This window comes from Coregonus lavaretus, assembly GCF_964263955.1.
Source record: "Coregonus lavaretus genome assembly, contig: HAP1_SCAFFOLD_1250, whole genome shotgun sequence".
Lineage (NCBI taxonomy): Eukaryota > Metazoa > Chordata > Actinopteri > Salmoniformes > Salmonidae > Coregonus > Coregonus lavaretus.
Window position 1 is genome coordinate 89,361 of NW_028166428.1, and position 17,998 is coordinate 107,358.

Here is a 17,998-nt window from a genome sequence, read left to right on the forward strand (position 1 = left end):
ATTGAGACATCAAGTGGTTTGTGATGATGTGGCTCAGTTGGTAGAGCATGGTGCTTGTGTAGTGTCCGAGACAACGATGCTGATTATGCTGTGAGAACAAGGAATCCGCTGACGCTGTACTTTGATTATAAAGGTTTATTATATCAAAAGATTTCAGCGTCAATTTACAGACTTCTGCAGACATCTGGAGAACAACGGCCCAATCTCTTAATAAATATGTTGTTCCTCCGTCCTTTGTTCAAACATGGCATTTATCCTATGTAACATAAAATGGGTGGTTTTAGATAGACCAATCCCTGGCCTCCACATATCTCCAAATGTCCTCTATTCCAAGAAGCCTATGTAGCAATGCTTTCCAGATGCTTCAGCAAAGCAGAGTAAAGTTCATCTATTACACCATTTGCAAACGTCAGCAAAATTATAGACATTCAGACACTACACTTGCAACACTAGAGTTGTGGGTTTGATTCCCACGGGGGACCAGTAGGAAAAAGTAGGAAAATGTAAATTGCTCTGGATTAGAGTGTCTAGTAAAAGGATTGAATATACCATTTCAGTTACCACGTAGACATAAGTTGCATTTGTAAAGTATTTCAAGAAATTGGAAAACATACAGTATATCAAGCAAGCTTTTTATATTCAACAAGCAGACCCGTCGCCAGACCTCAGTCTTAAGGGGGGCATATGAAATGCATGGGAGGGCACAATTATTATTAGCCTACAGTAGGTATATTTATAATAATCATGTACTCTATTTGCGCAGCACGTAATCATCACATTAAACATAACCAACAGCAATATGACCAGGTAGCCTATAGCCTACACCACATTACATAGAAGCAATGTTATGAATATCCATAAAACACTTGACTATACAACATATTAGATGTAACACCAGAAGCATCTCTCAAACATTGCATTTTGAAGCAGTCAACAGGGGGATATGCATTGCCATGAGACACACACACACGCATATACACACACACACACACAGAGACTTTGAACCTACCGGTACTTTGAGTGGAGGCATCGCTGTCCTCTCTCCAGTCCCTCCTGCGGGAGGCGGTGTTTCTCCGAGCAGAACCTCCTCATCAAAGTATCCTTCCACTCGGACTTAAACTTGTGAGTGAGGTCCTTTTCAAAAGCAAGCTGAATCAGCTGGGCTTTGCGTCTGTGCAGCATACTGCGCCCATGCTCTGAGAAGACGCTTTTGAGCTTGGAAAATTAGTTTTCACACATTGCTGTGGAAGCTCCTAAAGTTAGGGTAAGTGTGTAGGCTGTGAGAACAGTCGGCATAGCCTGGAGTGCACCGTTGAATGTGCTGAGGATGTTGGCTATTGTCAATTTTCCATCTTCGGGGGGAACCGGGGTGTCAGTCATTTTCTTCACCAGGAACTCACGAGCCACAGTATATTCAGATTCAACCACATCAGTTCCAGCTAATACCAGGAGAGGGGTTACCTTTGATGGGTCCAGGAAATTATCCTCGGCCTCTGGGTTCAAAGCAGCCAGTGCGCCAATGAGCTCGCTACTGCGCTCTCCAAAACGCGCATTCATCTCTCCTTGCACAGCATCGATAACACTGTAAAACAATCTCATGAACTCAGTCTTTTCATCTATGTCACTTTGTGGCTGACCAACTGTTTCTTCAACTGCAAATCCGCGGAGGTTCTTATTAATTGTGCGTCTTCTCTTGCTTGGACCAGGGTTTGGCCACCGGCACAGCCTCGGTGGCCGATGCTGGAGGAGCGCAGAGATCCCACAGTGTAGAAAACTCGTTTTCTGTGCGCAGTGTCTTCACGCAGTCAGAAGGGCTGTTCACAAGTGTCACCGCAGTGAACAAGTCCATATCTTCGACCTGTAGTAGTCTGTTAGGCGGCTCGAAAAGTGACAACGGTTTCATAACAAGGTGCGCAATGAAAAGAAAACTGTGCTGCGTAATGGCACGAAGCAGCCCCGTAGCCTCGACGCGCACCTCCGCTCCAAGGCCTGGTGTGTTTTCCACCTCGGTCAGTAATGTGGATATGACTTTGACCGTTGCCAAGTGGCCAGTCCATCTCTGGTCCAAGATACGTTTCTGGGTATCGCCTTTGTACAGAATAGCCACGGTTGGCTTCCCGATGAAGTTGCACAGCATGTTACATACTCCAAAAAAATCATCGACAGCTGCTTCACTGGACATGGCATTTTAATGCAAAAGACACACCAGAATGGCTTTCAAAAGTGGTTGATTGTTCCTGACGGGTACAGTCTCAGTCCTGACTTGTCTACGTTTTTTTTTTTTTTTTTTTTAAGCAGATTGAAGATTTTAAATATTGCTGTCCATCAATGATTCACAACCAAATTTACTGAGCTTGAGAAATGTTGATTAAAAACGATGGATATACAGTATGTTGCCTTAAGAGTTGTGCAAAGTTGGTAGAATCTTAATGAAAATGATTCACAGCTGTAATGGTTGCCAAAGATGCTTCCACCAAGTATTAACTCTGGGGTGTGAAGACACGCAATCAAGACATCTTGTATTTGTTGATTAATTTGGAAAATGTTCTATAACTTTCTTTCACTTTGAAATTGTGCAGTACTGTAGGTTGTGTAATTGAATCCCTTTTAGATTTTATTTTAAGGCATCAAAATGTGAAGACCGTGCAAGGGGTGTTTAGACTTTCACTAGGCACTTCATATTTATTTAGTAAATGTATCATATCTATTTGCAAGTGTAATTTCTGTATAAATTAACCTTCAAGATGGCAACGTTAGTGTCATTGTTATGCATGCCTTATACATGCTTTTTATGTTAATTCTGCCCAGCTACCTCTGTCTGCTCACCTCCACTCGGCAACACTTGGCTCTCTACGACATCTACCATGGGAAAGGGCAGCGTGACACAGAGGAGATGGCGGGAATTGTGGGGCTCAGGCTGCCCACCCAGCCTGGAGGGAAGGGCTGGGAGAAGTGAGAGAAGGGAAGGGAGAAGAGGCTCCTACCACACCAGAGGGTTGTAATCATCACGCTGGACCTAATGCTATTTTACAAAACAGAGGAAGAGATGAAGGCTGTGATGAACAAGGACTGTGAATTGTGATTATACAAGGGAGGATCAAAGCTATTAGAAACATGAGATTCCCAGCTCTCCCTACCACTCCTCACTTTCTATGTCTGTCTGGAGACAATGGCTGTAATTAAAATATTTGTAAATACAATGGGACAGATTTTGCCAATTAAAGTATTAATCACTGTTTTATCGGGTCACCATGACATCTCACTTTTCTTGCAATCCATATGCTGCTAGTGCCTGTTAATAATCTACTAATAAACCAGAACCAATTCAATATAACGCCATACAAAATTAAATAATGATATCCCTTTCGACCTCTAAATTCAGTAAGGTTTCCTTGGAGCAAGGTATGATGTTCAGTTAAAGCACTCATACTTGGCAGATACAACCGATGAGAACTATTTCAGTCATAGGCCTATGTATATTTTTGAGGATATCAGGTAATTAAAATTCCTGCTTAATTAAAATATCAAGCATTACAAAGAGGGTATGTTATGTCAGATGGATGTGAACTCATTGCGTGGCCTTTGATCTTTTACATTTTATGTTCTTCACTTCCTTTGGCCAGTGGATTAAACAGAATGCAAAGACCAGCCACCAGCGAAATAAAGGAAAGGTCTTAGATAATGCTAGGGCATGCAACATACATAAGGGAAGTATAAAAAGATGCTTTATTTTGTCTCTTAGGTAGGCGTTTATAAGAGTAGAGTATTACCAGCACAATGGAAAACCGCAGATAGGAGTTTTGTTGCTTTGTACTAGCCGATTAATTTGTTTCATTTTTGTGTCAATGGCAAACTGGCATTTCTACCAAAACCTCCACTAAATGTCTCTATATATTTTTTATATGAGTAACATGTATTACCTTCTGGGAAATGTTTTTTCGTTCTTTGCCCTTTGCTGCTATGTTTTCATCCTTGATTATCGTACAAAAAGAAAGCCTCCGTCATCATTAACTGTGCCCCTATTGGACTATTTATTATCTTCTATTCATCCCCTTTTCTTAGTTAAATCTGTGTAGCTGCGTCACACTCCCCCATTCCATTTGTTACACGGTGACTAAGATTGTCTTCTGTGTGGGTTTAAATAGATTGACCATAAGGCTACGCAACACACTGTGACACATAGGGACAAGACATGCATGCACATCCGCGGCAGCACCCACAGACCACACGCATACAGTGGAAATGTAATGCATAGTGGAACACCAACAGAAAGCGTCAAATTATATTGTTATAAAGTCGCAAAATAACACGCTTCTCTACACCCCACTCCTCCATGCATACCAAGACATTTAATTACTTTAACACACAGCTGGAGATAGATAACATAATGTTGCACAAGCATGTCACTGCTATGTGAATGTTTTGAGATGGTATGTGAAAATCGAATGACAGGTTCTCATTTCAATCACGATTCTGTATCACTACTTACAGTAGGCTACACCGCTACATTAAGTATTCAGTGTATGAATGTTTAATGCGAGTATAACCTTACGCAGTGGAGATCTAAACACGAATTAAATAAACTAGGCCATGCTACTGCCTGCAATAATGTGCACGACAATCGGTGGGAATCACTAACGTTAAGTGAATGAAAAGTAGGTTAGATATTAAGTGGAAAGGGTAGAAAACCAAGAGTCGAAGCGGGGAAGGGAGGGCGGAGACAGTTGTTTATATTCGTGTGGCTGTAATTCGTCAACTCATCTAGTGAGCTTGGAGGAAGATTCACTATTTCAACCTAGTTGGACGACTAGGTAACAACATCTATATAAATAGCGGAAAATAATGGATTTTTGAATAGATATAGGATTTGATTTGCCCAATAAGTCCATGGATCAAGGAAAGTAGTGTACAACATAGTTGAATAGAATCTCCTTCTGTATGTGATTTTAAAAGGAGGCGAAAAATAAGAAGGTAGCCTAGATTATGAAATAAGAACGTTATTTCACAAAGGAAGCAAAAGCTACAGAAACACAGGCGGCAACATAAGATAGGATAAAGGGACAACAGGCGCAGCAGAGTGGTGACCTGGCCAGTGCGCGATGTTTGGAATGATAAAGAATACAATTTTCGGGAACACCGAAGAAACGGACTACAAATTGCTCAGCAGCGAGACCAAGGTAGGATACACCTTGACCTGTCAGTTTCAACTTGACATAAATTAAGTGTGTGTGTCTGTCAGTCAAGCATTGCATCACTTGATCTCGCGCACCACTGTACACCTCCGTCTTGTTTGGTGCATAAAACAACTGTCTGGTCATTACAGAGAGATCTCTTCAGTATCTCGCTCATATTTTTTTATTCTAAGAAATGTTTAATTTGTTAGTCACTGATTGCAGTGAAACTAGCCTACTGGCCCCAAACCTTCCATAGCCCCATCCTACCATGATCTCAAGAAAAATCAATTTTGATTATCAGTAGGCCTATGTATTATGCATTTAAAGGGTTCTGTAATACCAATACCTTTAAAGTGTTTGATCTTTTGAAACCAACCATTATTAATTACACCTTATCTCCTGGCACCTGTGAGCTCATAGTAGGGGGTAGGGGCAGATCTCTGTGTGTGTGTGTGTGTGTTCCCCATTACCTCAGTAGTGGCACCACTGTGTATACTGCTACACTTGAAGGCAAGGTTGTGTTCTCTGAGAGAGACAGACAGATAGCGACAGATAATTTTTGAGGTTGGTTGGTTGGGAAAGGGTTTGGTGAAACTAGTGATGTACGAGCTTCCATATAATTTACTTGTGCACCCTGACAGAGTTCTTAATCAAATACTACCTTAGAGACAAGACAAAGTCAGACAGATGAAAGCATAGTAGGGGGTAGGGGCAGATCTCTGTGTGTGTGTTCCCCATTACCTCAGTAGTGGCACCACTGTGTATACTGCTACACTTGAAGGCAAGGTTGTGTTCTCTGAGAGAGACAGACAGATAGCGACAGATAATTCTTGAGGTTGGTTGGTTGGGAAAGGGTTTGGTGAAACTAGTGATGTACGAGCTTCCATATAATTTACTTGTGCACCCTGACAGAGTTCTTAATCAAATACTACCTTAGAGACAAGACAAAGCCAGACAGATGAAAGCAAAGAGGACTGCCAGATCAATTGACTGAGAGAGCGTGGAATCAAGTGACACTGACAGACACATTTACAGACATTGGCCTGACAAAGAAAATCCCAGTCATTCGCATGAGGAAGAGACGGAGATATCGTGGACCTAGGTCGGGGTGCCTTGTAAGGATCCGACGGCGAGCGAGTAAACTGCCGCTTCCATCAATCCTATTAGCCAATCTTCAATCATTGGAGAACAAATTGGATGACCTAAGATTACGGTTATCCTACCAACGGGACATTAAAAACTGTAATATCTTATGTTTTACCGAGTCGTGGCTGAACGACGACATGGATAACATACAGTGGGGGAAAAAAGTATTTAGTCAGCCACCAATTGTGCAAGTTCTCCCACTTAAAAAGATGAGAGAGGCCTGTAATTTTCATCATAGGTACACGTCAACTATGACAGACAAATTGAGATTTTTTTTTTCCTGAAAATCACATTGTAGGATTTTTAATGGATTTATTTGCAAATTATGGTGGAAAATAAGTATTTGGTCACCTACAAACAAGCAAGATTTCTGGCTCTCACAGACCTGTAACTTCTTCTTTAAGAGGCTCCTCTGTCCTCCACTCGTTACCTGTATTAATGGCACCTGTTTGAACTTGTTATCAGTATAAAAGACACCTGTCCACAACCTCAAACAGTCACACTCCAAACTCCACTATGGCCAAGACCAAAGAGCTGTCAAAGGACACCAGAAACAAAATTGTAGACCTGCACCAGGCTGGGAAGACTGAATCTGCAATAGGTAAGCAGCTTGGTTTGAAGAAATCAACTGTGGGAGCAATTATTAGGAAATGGAAGACATACAAGACCACTGATAATCTCCCTCGATCTGGGGCTCCACGCAAGATCTCACCCCGTGGGGTCAAAATGATCACAAGAACGGTGAGCAAAAATCCCAGAACCACACGGGGGGACCTAGTGAATGACCTGCAGAGAGCTGGGACCAAAGTAACAAAGCCTACCATCAGTAACACACTACGCCGCCAGGGACTCAAATCCTGCAGTGCCAGACGTGTCCCCCTGCTTAAGCCAGTACATGTCCAGGCCCGTCTGAAGTTTGCTAGAGTGCATTTGGATGATCCAGAAGAGGATTGGGAGAATGTCATATGGTCAGATGAAACCAAAATAGAACTTTTTGGTAAAAACTCAACTCGTCGTGTTTGGAGGACAAAGAATGCTGAGTTGCATCCAAAGAACACCATACCTACTGTGAAGCATGGGGGTGGAAATATCATGCTTTGGGGCTGTTTTTCTGCAAAGGGACCAGGACGACTGATCCGTGTAAAGGAAAGAATGAATGGGGCCATGTATCGTGAGATTTTGAGTGAAAACCTTCCATCAGCAAGGGCATTGAAGATGAAACGTGGCTGGGTCTTTCAGCATGACAATGATCCCAAACACACCGCCCGGGCAACGAAGGAGTGGCTTCGTAAGAAGCATTTCAAGGTCCTAGAGTGGCCTAGCCAGTCTCCAGATCTCAACCCCATAGAAAATCTTTGGAGGGAGTTGAAAGTCCGTGTTGCCCAGCGACAGCCCCAAAACATCACTGCTCTAGAGGAGATCTGTATGAAGGAATGGGCCAAAATACCAGCAACAGTGTGTGAAAACCTTGTGAAGACTTACAGAAAACGTTTGACCTGTGTCATTGCCAACAAAGGGTATATAACAAAGTATTGAGAAACTTTTGTTATTGACCAAATACTTATTTTCCACCATAATTTGCAAATAAATTCATTAAAAATCCTACAATGTGATTTTCAGGATTTTTTTTTCTCATTTTGTCTGTCATAGTTGACGTGTACCTATGATGAAAATTACAGGCCTCTCTCATCTTTTTAAGTGGGAGAACATGCACAATTGGTGGCTGACTAAATACTTTCTTTCCCCACTGTACAGCTAGCGGGCTATACGCTACATCGGCAGGATAGAACGGCTGAATCCGGTAAGACAAGGGGTGGCGGTCTGTGTATATTTGTAAACAACAGCTGGTGCACAAAATCAAATACTAAGGAAGTCTCGAGGTTTTGCTCGCCTGAGGTAGAGTATCTTATGATAAGCTGTAGACCACACTATTTACCAAGAGAGTTTTCATCTATATTTTTCATAGCTGTCTATTTACCACCACAAACCAATGCTGGCATTAAGATTGCACTGAATGAGCTGTATAAGGCCATAAATCAACAGGAAAACGCTCATCCAGATGCAGCGCTCCTAGTGGCCGGGGACTTTAATGCAGGGAAACTTAAATCCGTTCTACCTAATTTCTACCAGCATGTTAAATGTGCAACCAGAGGGAAAAAAACTCTAGACCACCTTTACTCCACACACAGAGACGCATACAAAGCTCTCCCTCGCCCTCCATTTGGCAAATCTGACCATAACTCTATCCTCCTGATTCCTGCTTATAAGCTAAAACTAAAGCAGGAAGCACCAGTGACTCGGTTAATAAAAAAGTGGTCAGATGACGCAGATGCTAAGCTACAGGACTGTTTTGCTAGCACAGACTGGAACATGTTCCGGGATTCTTCAGATAGCATTGAGGAGTACACCACATCAGTCACTGGCTTCATCAATAAGTGCATCGATGATGTCGTCCCCACAGTGACCGTACGTACATACCCCAACCAGAAGCCATGGATTACAGGAAACATCCGCACTGAGCTAAAGGGTAGAGCTGCCGCTTTCAAGGAGCGGGACTCTAACCCGGACGCTTATAAGAAATCCCGCTATGCCCTCCGACGAACCATCAAACAGGCAAAGAGTCAATACAGGAGAAAGATTGAATCGTACTACACTGGCTCTGACGCTCGTCGGATGTGGCAGGGCTTGAAAACTATTACAAACTACAAAGGGAAGCACAGCCGCGAGCTGCCCAGTGACACAAGACTTACAGACGAGCTAAACCACTTCTATGCTCGCTTCGAGGCAAGCAACACTGAAGCATGCATGAGAGCACCAGCTGTTCCGGATGACTATGTGATCACGCTCTCCGTAGCCGATGTGAGTAAGACTTTTAAGCAGGTCAACATTCACAAGGCCGCAGGGCCAGACGGATTACCAGGACGTGTACTCCGAGCATGTGCTGACCAACTGGCAAGTGTCTTCACTGACATTTTCAACATGTCCCTGACTGAGTCTGTAATACCAACATGTTTCAAGCAGACCACCATAGTCCCCGTGCCCAAGGACTCTAAGATAACCTGCCTAAATGACTATCGACCCGTAGCACTGACGTCTGTAGCCATGAAGTGCTTTGAAAGGCTGGTCATGGCTCACATCAACAGCATTATCCCAGAAACCCTAGACCCTCTCCAATTTGCATACCGCCCCAACAGATCCACAGATGATGCAATCTCTATTGCACTCCACACTGCCCTTTCCCACCTGGACAAGAGGAACACCTACGTGAGAATGCTATTCATTGACTACAGCTCAGCATTCAACACCATAGTGCCCTCAAAGCTCATCACTAAGCTAAGGATCCTGGGACTAAACACCTCCCTCTGCAACTGGATCCTGGACTTCCTGACGGGCCGCCCCCAGGTGGTAAGGGTAGGTAACAACACATCTGCCACACTGATCCTCAACACGGGGGCCCCTCAGGGGTGCGTGCTCAGTCCCCTCCTGTACTCCCTGTTCAGAGCCAAAACCATCAACACCATCATTAAGTTTGCCAACGACACAACAGTGGTAGGCCTGATCACCGACAACGATGAGACAGCCTATAGGGAGGAGGTCAGAGACCTGGCCGTGTGGTGCCAGGATAACAACCTCTCCCTCAACGTGACCAAGACAAAGGAGATGATTGTGGGAAAAAAAGAGGACTGAGCACGCCCCCATTCTCATCGACGGGGCTGTAGTGGAACAGGTTGAGAGCTTCAAGTTCCTTGGTGTCCACATCACCAACGAACTATCATGGTCCAAACACACCAAGACAGTCATGAAGAGGGCACGACAAAGCCTATTCCCCCTCAGGTGACTGAAAAGATTTGGCATGGGTCCTCAGATCCTAAAAAAATTATACAGCTGCACCATCGAGAGCATCCTGACTGGTTGCATCACCGCCTGGTATGGCAACTGCTTGGCCTCCGACCGCAAGGCACTACAGAGGGTAGTGCGTACGGCCCAGTACATCACTGGGGCCAAGCTTCCTGCCATCCAGGACCTCTATACCAGGCGGTGTCAGAGGAAGGCCCTCAAAATTGTCAAAGACTCCAGCCACCCTAGTCATAGACTGTTCTCTCTGCTACCGCACGGCAAGCGGTACCGGAGTGCCAAGTCTAGGTCCAAAAGACTTCTCAACAGCTTCTACCCCCAAGCCATAAGACTCCTGAACAGCTAATCATGGCTACCCGGACTATTTGCACTGCCCCCCCACCCCATCCTTTTACTCTACCCACATGTACATATTACTTCAACTACCTCAACTAGCCGGTGCCCCCGCACATTGACTCTGCACCGGTACCCCCCTGTATATATAGCCTCCCTACTGTTATTTTATTTTACTTCTGCTCTTTTTTTCTCAACACTTTTTTTGTTGTTGTTTTATTTTTAAATGCACTGTTGGTTAAGGGCTGTAAGTAAGCATTTCACTGTAATGTCTGCACCTGTTGTATTCGGCGCATGTGGCCAATAAAATTTGATTTGATTTGATTTGATCATGAATCTGGAACTACTTCAATCGATAACAGGCAACCAGAAGACCAAAAACACTGTATGAAGAAAATGAAAAAGAGAGACTTTGTATCAATAGGCACATGAGTGGCCATTAAATAGGCGATAGACAGGCTATTGACAGTTTTGAAGTCAGTCAGTGCTAAATCTGTTAACTTCTCACACGGACACCCAATCAGAGTTGAACTTGAGTCTGACACCGTACCCTCTTAATTAAAACTGACATTGAATACAGGAGAACTGTCTGTCTGCACATGCTCAGAAGCATGCACACACACACACACACACACACCTTGGTGGGCCCTCATATTTCAGGGCTTACAAATGGAAGGAGATGGCTTTAAAGCTAGAATCCTTAGTTGCTATATCCATTTTTGGATATATACCCATTGATTCTTGAAGAATATAACATAAATGCCTCATGAGCTTAGTTCAACTGTCGTACCCTCAACTGTCCTAGCCCATCACCACAATGTTTGTAAACAACATAAATGTAAACAAACACTGTATAGCCTAAAAACATGGTTAAAACTATCATTTTGATATCATGGATGGTCAGTCCTTGCATCCATATCTCTGTCTATGACTTTGAGAGAGGTTACATTTCTCCAGGCCCATCCCTTAGCTTTTTACCAAAACAGAGGCGGGTGACCTCTATGTTATTGTTTCAACTAAGGATTCTAACTTTAAACGCTATTCTTTTTAATTTCATGTTTTTTGTTCTCCACACAGTATTGATATTACGCAATGTTTTAATTCCTCTGAAATTATCTTACTTGGCACGATGCATTGTTTAGTAATGACAAGACATTTGATTAGATGGACAAGTTGACATCACAGTATGCTTATTATATAATGACAGCACATTATCCATTTCTTGATACACAAGACAGGCTCACACTCCAAGCCAACTGAATGGTTTTAGAGGATATAGTTGTCATGTAAGATTCAAATGTCAACTTCTCTCTGTAAGAGGTTTACAAACTTCACATGACATTGAGTGGTGACATTCAAACTAATTAAAACCATTTGTTTAAAAGTTAGAGAAAGAAAGAGAGTGGGTTGAATATGAAATGAATCGCTAATATTCGCACATCCACAATAATTATGGCCCACGTCTACCCAGCTGAGACACAGAGTAATTATATACAGAGGTTGCAGGATTCCAGCTAAGCACACACACTAATTGCACCTTTAGACTGAACTCAGGAACAAAGTGTTCAATTATTGCTGTTGGAACATGTCATCTACATGTATTGTTAATGTTGGTCACAGTGACATACACAGTGAGCTCCAAAAGTATTGGGACAGTGAATGTTGTTGTAGTTTTGGCTCTGTACTCCAGCACTTTGGATTTGAAATGATAGAATGACTATTAGGGTAAAGTGCAGACTGTGTGCTTTAATTTGAGGGTATTTTCATCCATATCGGGTGAACCGTTTAGAAATTACAGCACTTATTGTACATAGTCCCCCCATTTTAGGAGACTTTTATTGTAAATAAGAATAGAATGTTTCTAAACACTTTTATATTTTCTCGCTCATCATTATTCACGATTCATTCAGGATTATCCGTAATCATGGTAGCATCCACATTAATGTAGAAGTGTAGAAACATTTTCTATGCTTATTTACAATAAAAGTGACTCCAAAATGACACAATACATTATTTACCATTCATTTCTATTAGGCACAAAATAATCTAAAACACAACCAAAACAAGCAACAAATGCATCTAACAAATTTGTAGTCACAAGCTTGATGTAGTCATTGCGTGCTATGAATATGGGACCAAATACTTAACTTTTTACTACTTTAATACACATATAAGTGAATTTGTCCAAATACTTTTGGTCCCCTAAAATCGGCCTACTATGTACAAAAAGTGCTGTATCTAAATGGTTCACCCAATAAGGATGAAAATACCCTCAAGCTGACAGTCTGCACTTTAACCTCATAGTCATTGTATCATTTCAAATCCAAAGTGCTGGAGTACAGAGCCAAAACAAAACAAAATGTGTCACTGTCCCAATACTTTTGGAGCTCACTGTCAGAAGCACTATGAACAAGTTCTTGACATCGCAATTAGACCAGCTGGAGTAAAATAAACCTTTTAGCTACAAACCTTTTAGTTAATCAGCAATACAGTTCAATCCCTGTATCAGTTAATACAATTAATCCCATATCAATATTGTTGCTAGGGCCAAGACGATACCAGAGATGCCTGTTCAGTGATACTTGTTAGTGACGCGGCAAGGCAAGGCAACAAAACACGAAGCAGATATAACTTCTTTATGAAAACAGCCCTAATGTTGGAAACAAACATCATTATGTTGTCATCCAGTCACATTTATTTATTTTCCAAACTATAGCACACAATATGTTAAATACAGCAGGTTTTTAAAGAACCAAAGAGTTTAGTCTGCTTTGTGTTTATATTTTTGCCATGGAAAAAATATTGCTATACTGGTATCATCACAGCCCTAATTGTTGCCTTCTATGTATGTACAGCCCTAGTTTTAAATAGAGTTTAATGCATAATCTAGTATTTCCATTGCATTATACAGTGGGGGAAAAAAGTATTTAGTCAGCCACCAATTGTGCAAGTTCTCCCACTTAAAAAGATGAGAGAGGCCTGTAATTTTCATCATAGGTACACGTCAACTATGACAGACAAATTGAGAAAAACAAATCCAGAAAATCACATTGTAGGATTTTTAATGAATTTATTTGCAAATTATGGTGGAAAATAAGTATTTGGTCAATAACAAAAGTTTCTCAATACTTTGTTATATACCCTTTGTTGGCAATGACACAGGTCAAACGTTTTCTGTAAGTCTTCACAAGGTTTTCACACACTGTTGCTGGTATTTTGGCCCATTCCTCCATGCAGATCTCCTCTAGAGCAGTGATGTTTTGGGGCTGTCGCTGGGCAACACGGACTTTCAACTCCCTCCAAAGATTTTCTATGGGGTTGAGATCTGGAGACTGGCTAGGCCACTCCAGGACCTTGAAATGTTTCTTACGAAGCCACTCCTTCGTTGCCCGGGCGGTGTGTTTGGGATCATTGTCATGCTGAAAGACCCAGCCACGTTTCATCTTCAATGCCCTTGCTGATGGAAGGAGGTTTTCACTCAAAATCTCACGATACATGGCCCCATTCATTCTTTCCTTTACACGGATCAGTCGTCCTGGTCCCTTTGCAGAAAAGCAGCCCCAAAGCATGATGTTTCCTCCCCCATGCTTCACAGTAGGTATGGTGTTCTTTGGATGCAACTCAGCATTCTTTGTCCTCCAAACACGACGAGTTGAGTTTTTACCAAAAAGTTCTATTTTGGTTTCATCTGACCATATGACATTCTCCCAATCCCCTTCTGGATCATCCAAATGCACTCTAGCAAACTTCAAACGGGCCTGGACATGTACTGGCTTAAGCAGGGGGACACGTCTGGCACTGCAGGATTTGAGTCCCTGGCGGCGTAGTGTGTTACTGATGGTAGGCTTTGTTACTTTGGTCCCAGCTCTCTGCAGGTCATTCACTAGGTCCCCCCGTGTGGTTCTGGGATTTTTGCTCACCGTTCTTGTGATCATTTTGACCCCACGGGGTGAGATCTTGCGTGGAGCCCCAGATCGAGGGAGATTATCAGTGGTCTTGTATGTCTTCCATTTCCTAATAATTGCTCCCACAGTTGATTTCTTCAAACCAAGCTACTTACCTATTGCAGATTCAGTCTTCCCAGCCTGGTGCAGGTCTACAATTTTGTTTCTGGTGTCCTTTGACAGCTCTTTGGTCTTGGCCATAGTGAAGTTTGGAGTGTGACTGTTTGAGGTTGTGGACAGGTGTCTTTTATACTGATAACAAGTTCAAACAGGTGCCATTAAAACAGGTAACGAGTGGAGGACAGAGGAACCTCTTAAAGAAGAAGTTACAGGTCTGTGAGAGCCAGAAATCTTGCTTGTTTGTAGGTGACCAAATACTTATTTTCCACCATAATTTGCAAATAAATTCATTAAAAATCCTACAATGTGATTTTCTGGGGAAAAAAATCTCAATTTGTCTGTCATAGTTGACGTGTACCTATGATGAAAATTACAGGCCTCTCTCATTTGTTTAAGTGGGAGAACTTGCACAATTGGTGGCTGACTAAATACTTTTTTTCCCCACTGTAAGTAGTCATGTAGCAGGCATTCTTATTCAGCGTGATTGATTTACAACACAAGGGATAACTTAGTGTATTCGATCTAAATACAAAATTATTTGGTTTAAAAAATGTGACCATTGAGGTCCCTTTCAGTGGAACAGATTTACTCAAGACTGGTTATGGAGTGTGTGAAATGTAACGTTCCTCTGTTATTTAATAGTTGATGTTTCTCAGCATAAGCCTAACTCTTAGGTCAAGTACACCATAACATGTATAAGAACAGGCAGCAAGTCAGTGAGTGTGTGTACACTCCACATTAACCCCACTCTGCCGTGTGCGTTCGTGCGTGCCCCTATGGTCTGGCCTTATGTAAGAACAGGCATCTCTGTCCCATTATTCTCTCTAGGCTTCATTAAACCCTATGGGGCCCTGAGAGCAGAGCAGGAAAGAACTGGAATCAAATCAGCGTAATATGTTTGATCTAGATCCTTTTCTGGGGGCATTTGGCTGTCCTCTGTTCGTTTCCACTCCAAGTGTTACACCGGCATCAGTGAGCACAGATTCTGCTCATTGCATATCGCCAATCACAGCCCCACCTCCCTCTAACCCCCCAGTAGTGTGTGGCTTCCTTCCCTCTGAACAGTTTGTCAACATGTGTGTCATTGGTGAATCACGTTTGGCCTCCCGCTCTCTTCCCCAGGAGGGGGTCAGCTACGAAGTGCGGAGGTACGATGGTGCAAAGTATGCCTCAGTGAGCTCAGAGGGGCGGACCTTTGACCAGGTGACGGGGGAGCTAGTGAGGAAGCTGCTCGTGTACATTGGGGGAAGCAACGACCAAGGTGAGCCAATCAGAGAGCAGGGCCTGTCCTGTCAGTCAGTGGCCCTAAACTCAGAAAGGTCTAGGGGCTCGGCTCTAACATTGCCTTTACATTTCTATCGCGCTGTAGCACAGCTCTTCAGCGCTACGGATTGAATCGAGCCACAGATATAATGTGCATATCTGAAAGTATTGATGTAAGCAAGCAATATGGGGAAAACTCTTCCTAGTCTACCAGAGGGTTAGATAGTGTTTCAGATCTTCAAGGGTGACTTAAGAAGTGTCTACTCTGTTTGATGCTAGAGGTCAGTATGAAACTGGGCCTAAGAGGCAATGAACTTGATCAAATCAAATTTTATTTGCCACATTTGCCGAATACAACAGGTAGACCTTACAGTGAAATTCTTACTTACAAGCCCTTAACCAATAATGCAGTTTTAAGAAAATAAAATACAAATAAAAATAAAAGTGTTAAGTAAAAAATAGATAAGTATTAAAGTGACGATGCATAAATAATAAACAGAGTAGCAGCAGCATAAAAGAGGGGGTTGGGGTGGGGTGGGTTGTGGGGCAATGCAAATAGTCCGGGTAGCCATGATTAGCTGTTCAGGAGTCTTATGGCTTGTGGGTAGAAGCTGTTAAGAAGCCTTTTGGACCTAGACTTGGCGCTCCGGTACACATAATAACACTGTTGCAGTAAGTTGTCTGCCATCCCATCTATCTGTCCTCTGTATCTTTCTTTCCAAGGGGAGGCAATGGGGACGACAGCACCGGTTATCATCACAGTGTATCCCAGGGACGATGGTGTGATGTCACGCCGTTTGGTGGTTAGCCTCAGGATTCCCACCAACTACCAAGTCAGTCCCCCTGTGCCCACCGACAGTGCCATCAGGATCGAGGATCGACCCGGCATGACCGTCTACTCACTGTGGGTGTCTCCATGCAGTCTTCACCTTCCCTGACAAGCACATGCCATCATTTCATATGCACATTTTGGAATTCATGGGAATAAAAAATAAAAAAAACTTTGTTTTTTAATTCTTTACGATACAAAATGTACTTTAATATTCATAATTTATTTGATTACATATCCTCTTTCTCTCTCCTTTCCAACCCACCTCACCTTTCTTTTCACAGGCAGTTTGGAGGCTTTGCAGGGGAGACTGAGTATCGGGCAGAGGCCTCTCGCCTAACCAAAACTCTGGGTGAGACTGCCCCTTTTCAGCGGAAACAGTACTTCTGCTGCACCTACAACCCGCCAATGAAACCCTACGGCCGACGCAACGAGGTGTGGTTCCTACAGGAGGAGCCATAAGGGCAGCATTATTAAGACTGACTCTTAATAATAGTCTATAGTCGCTTCCTCTCATCATCTCCTCTCCTTCGTCTTCACTGATTACTCAACATCTTGATCTTCATCCCAAAAAAATAGGATGTGTGAAAATAATATGGGATTTGTTTTCAAATCAGTGCAAATGAAGGAGAGGTGATGCAAAGAATACTATTAGACTATTGAAAGGTCATAAGGGGAGGGATGGGCAGCGGGCTATATAGTTACTGGCCCAAAGTAGTGCAATAGTACAGTACCATTACCAGTAACTGGATATTAAGTGGCCTAGTAGTAGGAGCCACTAACCACAAAGTACTGCTGTGTGTTATAGGTGGTACAGATGGTACATCATTAACTCAAGTTCAAATTTTGTACACCCAGGGGTTGACACTCCGCTTAAAATATGCTTCATAGTGCTTGGAAGAAAAGCACATTAAATCAGGCTGTACACATATCACTATTCAGCAGTCTAATTAAATTATGCTTCACGTCACACACCATAAAAACAAAATTACAGTTAAGTATTCAATAAGTCATTAAATTAAGTTTTAAAAAGCACCCTTTTCCCAAGGGAGGGAATTGGAAATAAATTAGGAATTGAGCCATAGAGTAGTGATAGTCAAATGTTTTCCTTAGTATGAATTAGTTGGTGGGGAGGATATGAAGGAGAAATATATTAGTCATTCCTTAAATGTTATCTTTCGAGATGTCTAATCCTTCTGTGATGATCACATTAACATTATTCAAGACAGCAGTTGTGTGTAGTGAATGTTTTGGTGTGCTTGTATTTGAAGTCTTGGAATTGTAATGTTATTTATTATGATTCTTGAAACTATTTAAAAATACCTCTGTATAGT

At 42.5% G+C, this 17,998-nt stretch overlaps 1 protein-coding gene across 1 annotated transcript; it reads left to right on the plus strand.

The window, feature by feature from the left end:
* The first annotated feature begins 4,752 nt into the window (after window positions 1-4,752).
* On the plus strand, window positions 4,753-17,996 carry LOC311114737 (heme-binding protein 1-like). The gene is made up of 4 exons (XM_084189974.1): window positions 4,753-5,177; window positions 15,695-15,833; window positions 16,559-16,739; window positions 16,949-17,996. The coding sequence occupies exons 1-4, from the start codon at window positions 5,100-5,102 to the stop codon at window positions 17,124-17,126; spliced, it is 576 nt and encodes a 191-aa protein (XP_084046100.1). The 5' UTR covers window positions 4,753-5,099; the 3' UTR covers window positions 17,127-17,996.
* The last annotated feature ends 2 nt before the right edge of the window (window positions 17,997-17,998 follow it).

Coding starts and splice junctions, on each gene's coding strand:
- LOC311114737 (XM_084189974.1), top strand. CDS start 5,100: ATGTTTGGAATGATAAAGAATACAATTTTCGGGAACACCGAAGAAACG. Junction 15,834..16,558: donor TGGGGGAAGCAACGACCAAG/GTGAGCCAATCA, acceptor TTTCTTTCCAAG/GGGAGGCAATGGGGACGACA. Junction 16,740..16,948: donor GGCATGACCGTCTACTCACT/GTGGGTGTCTCC, acceptor TTCTTTTCACAG/GCAGTTTGGAGGCTTTGCAG.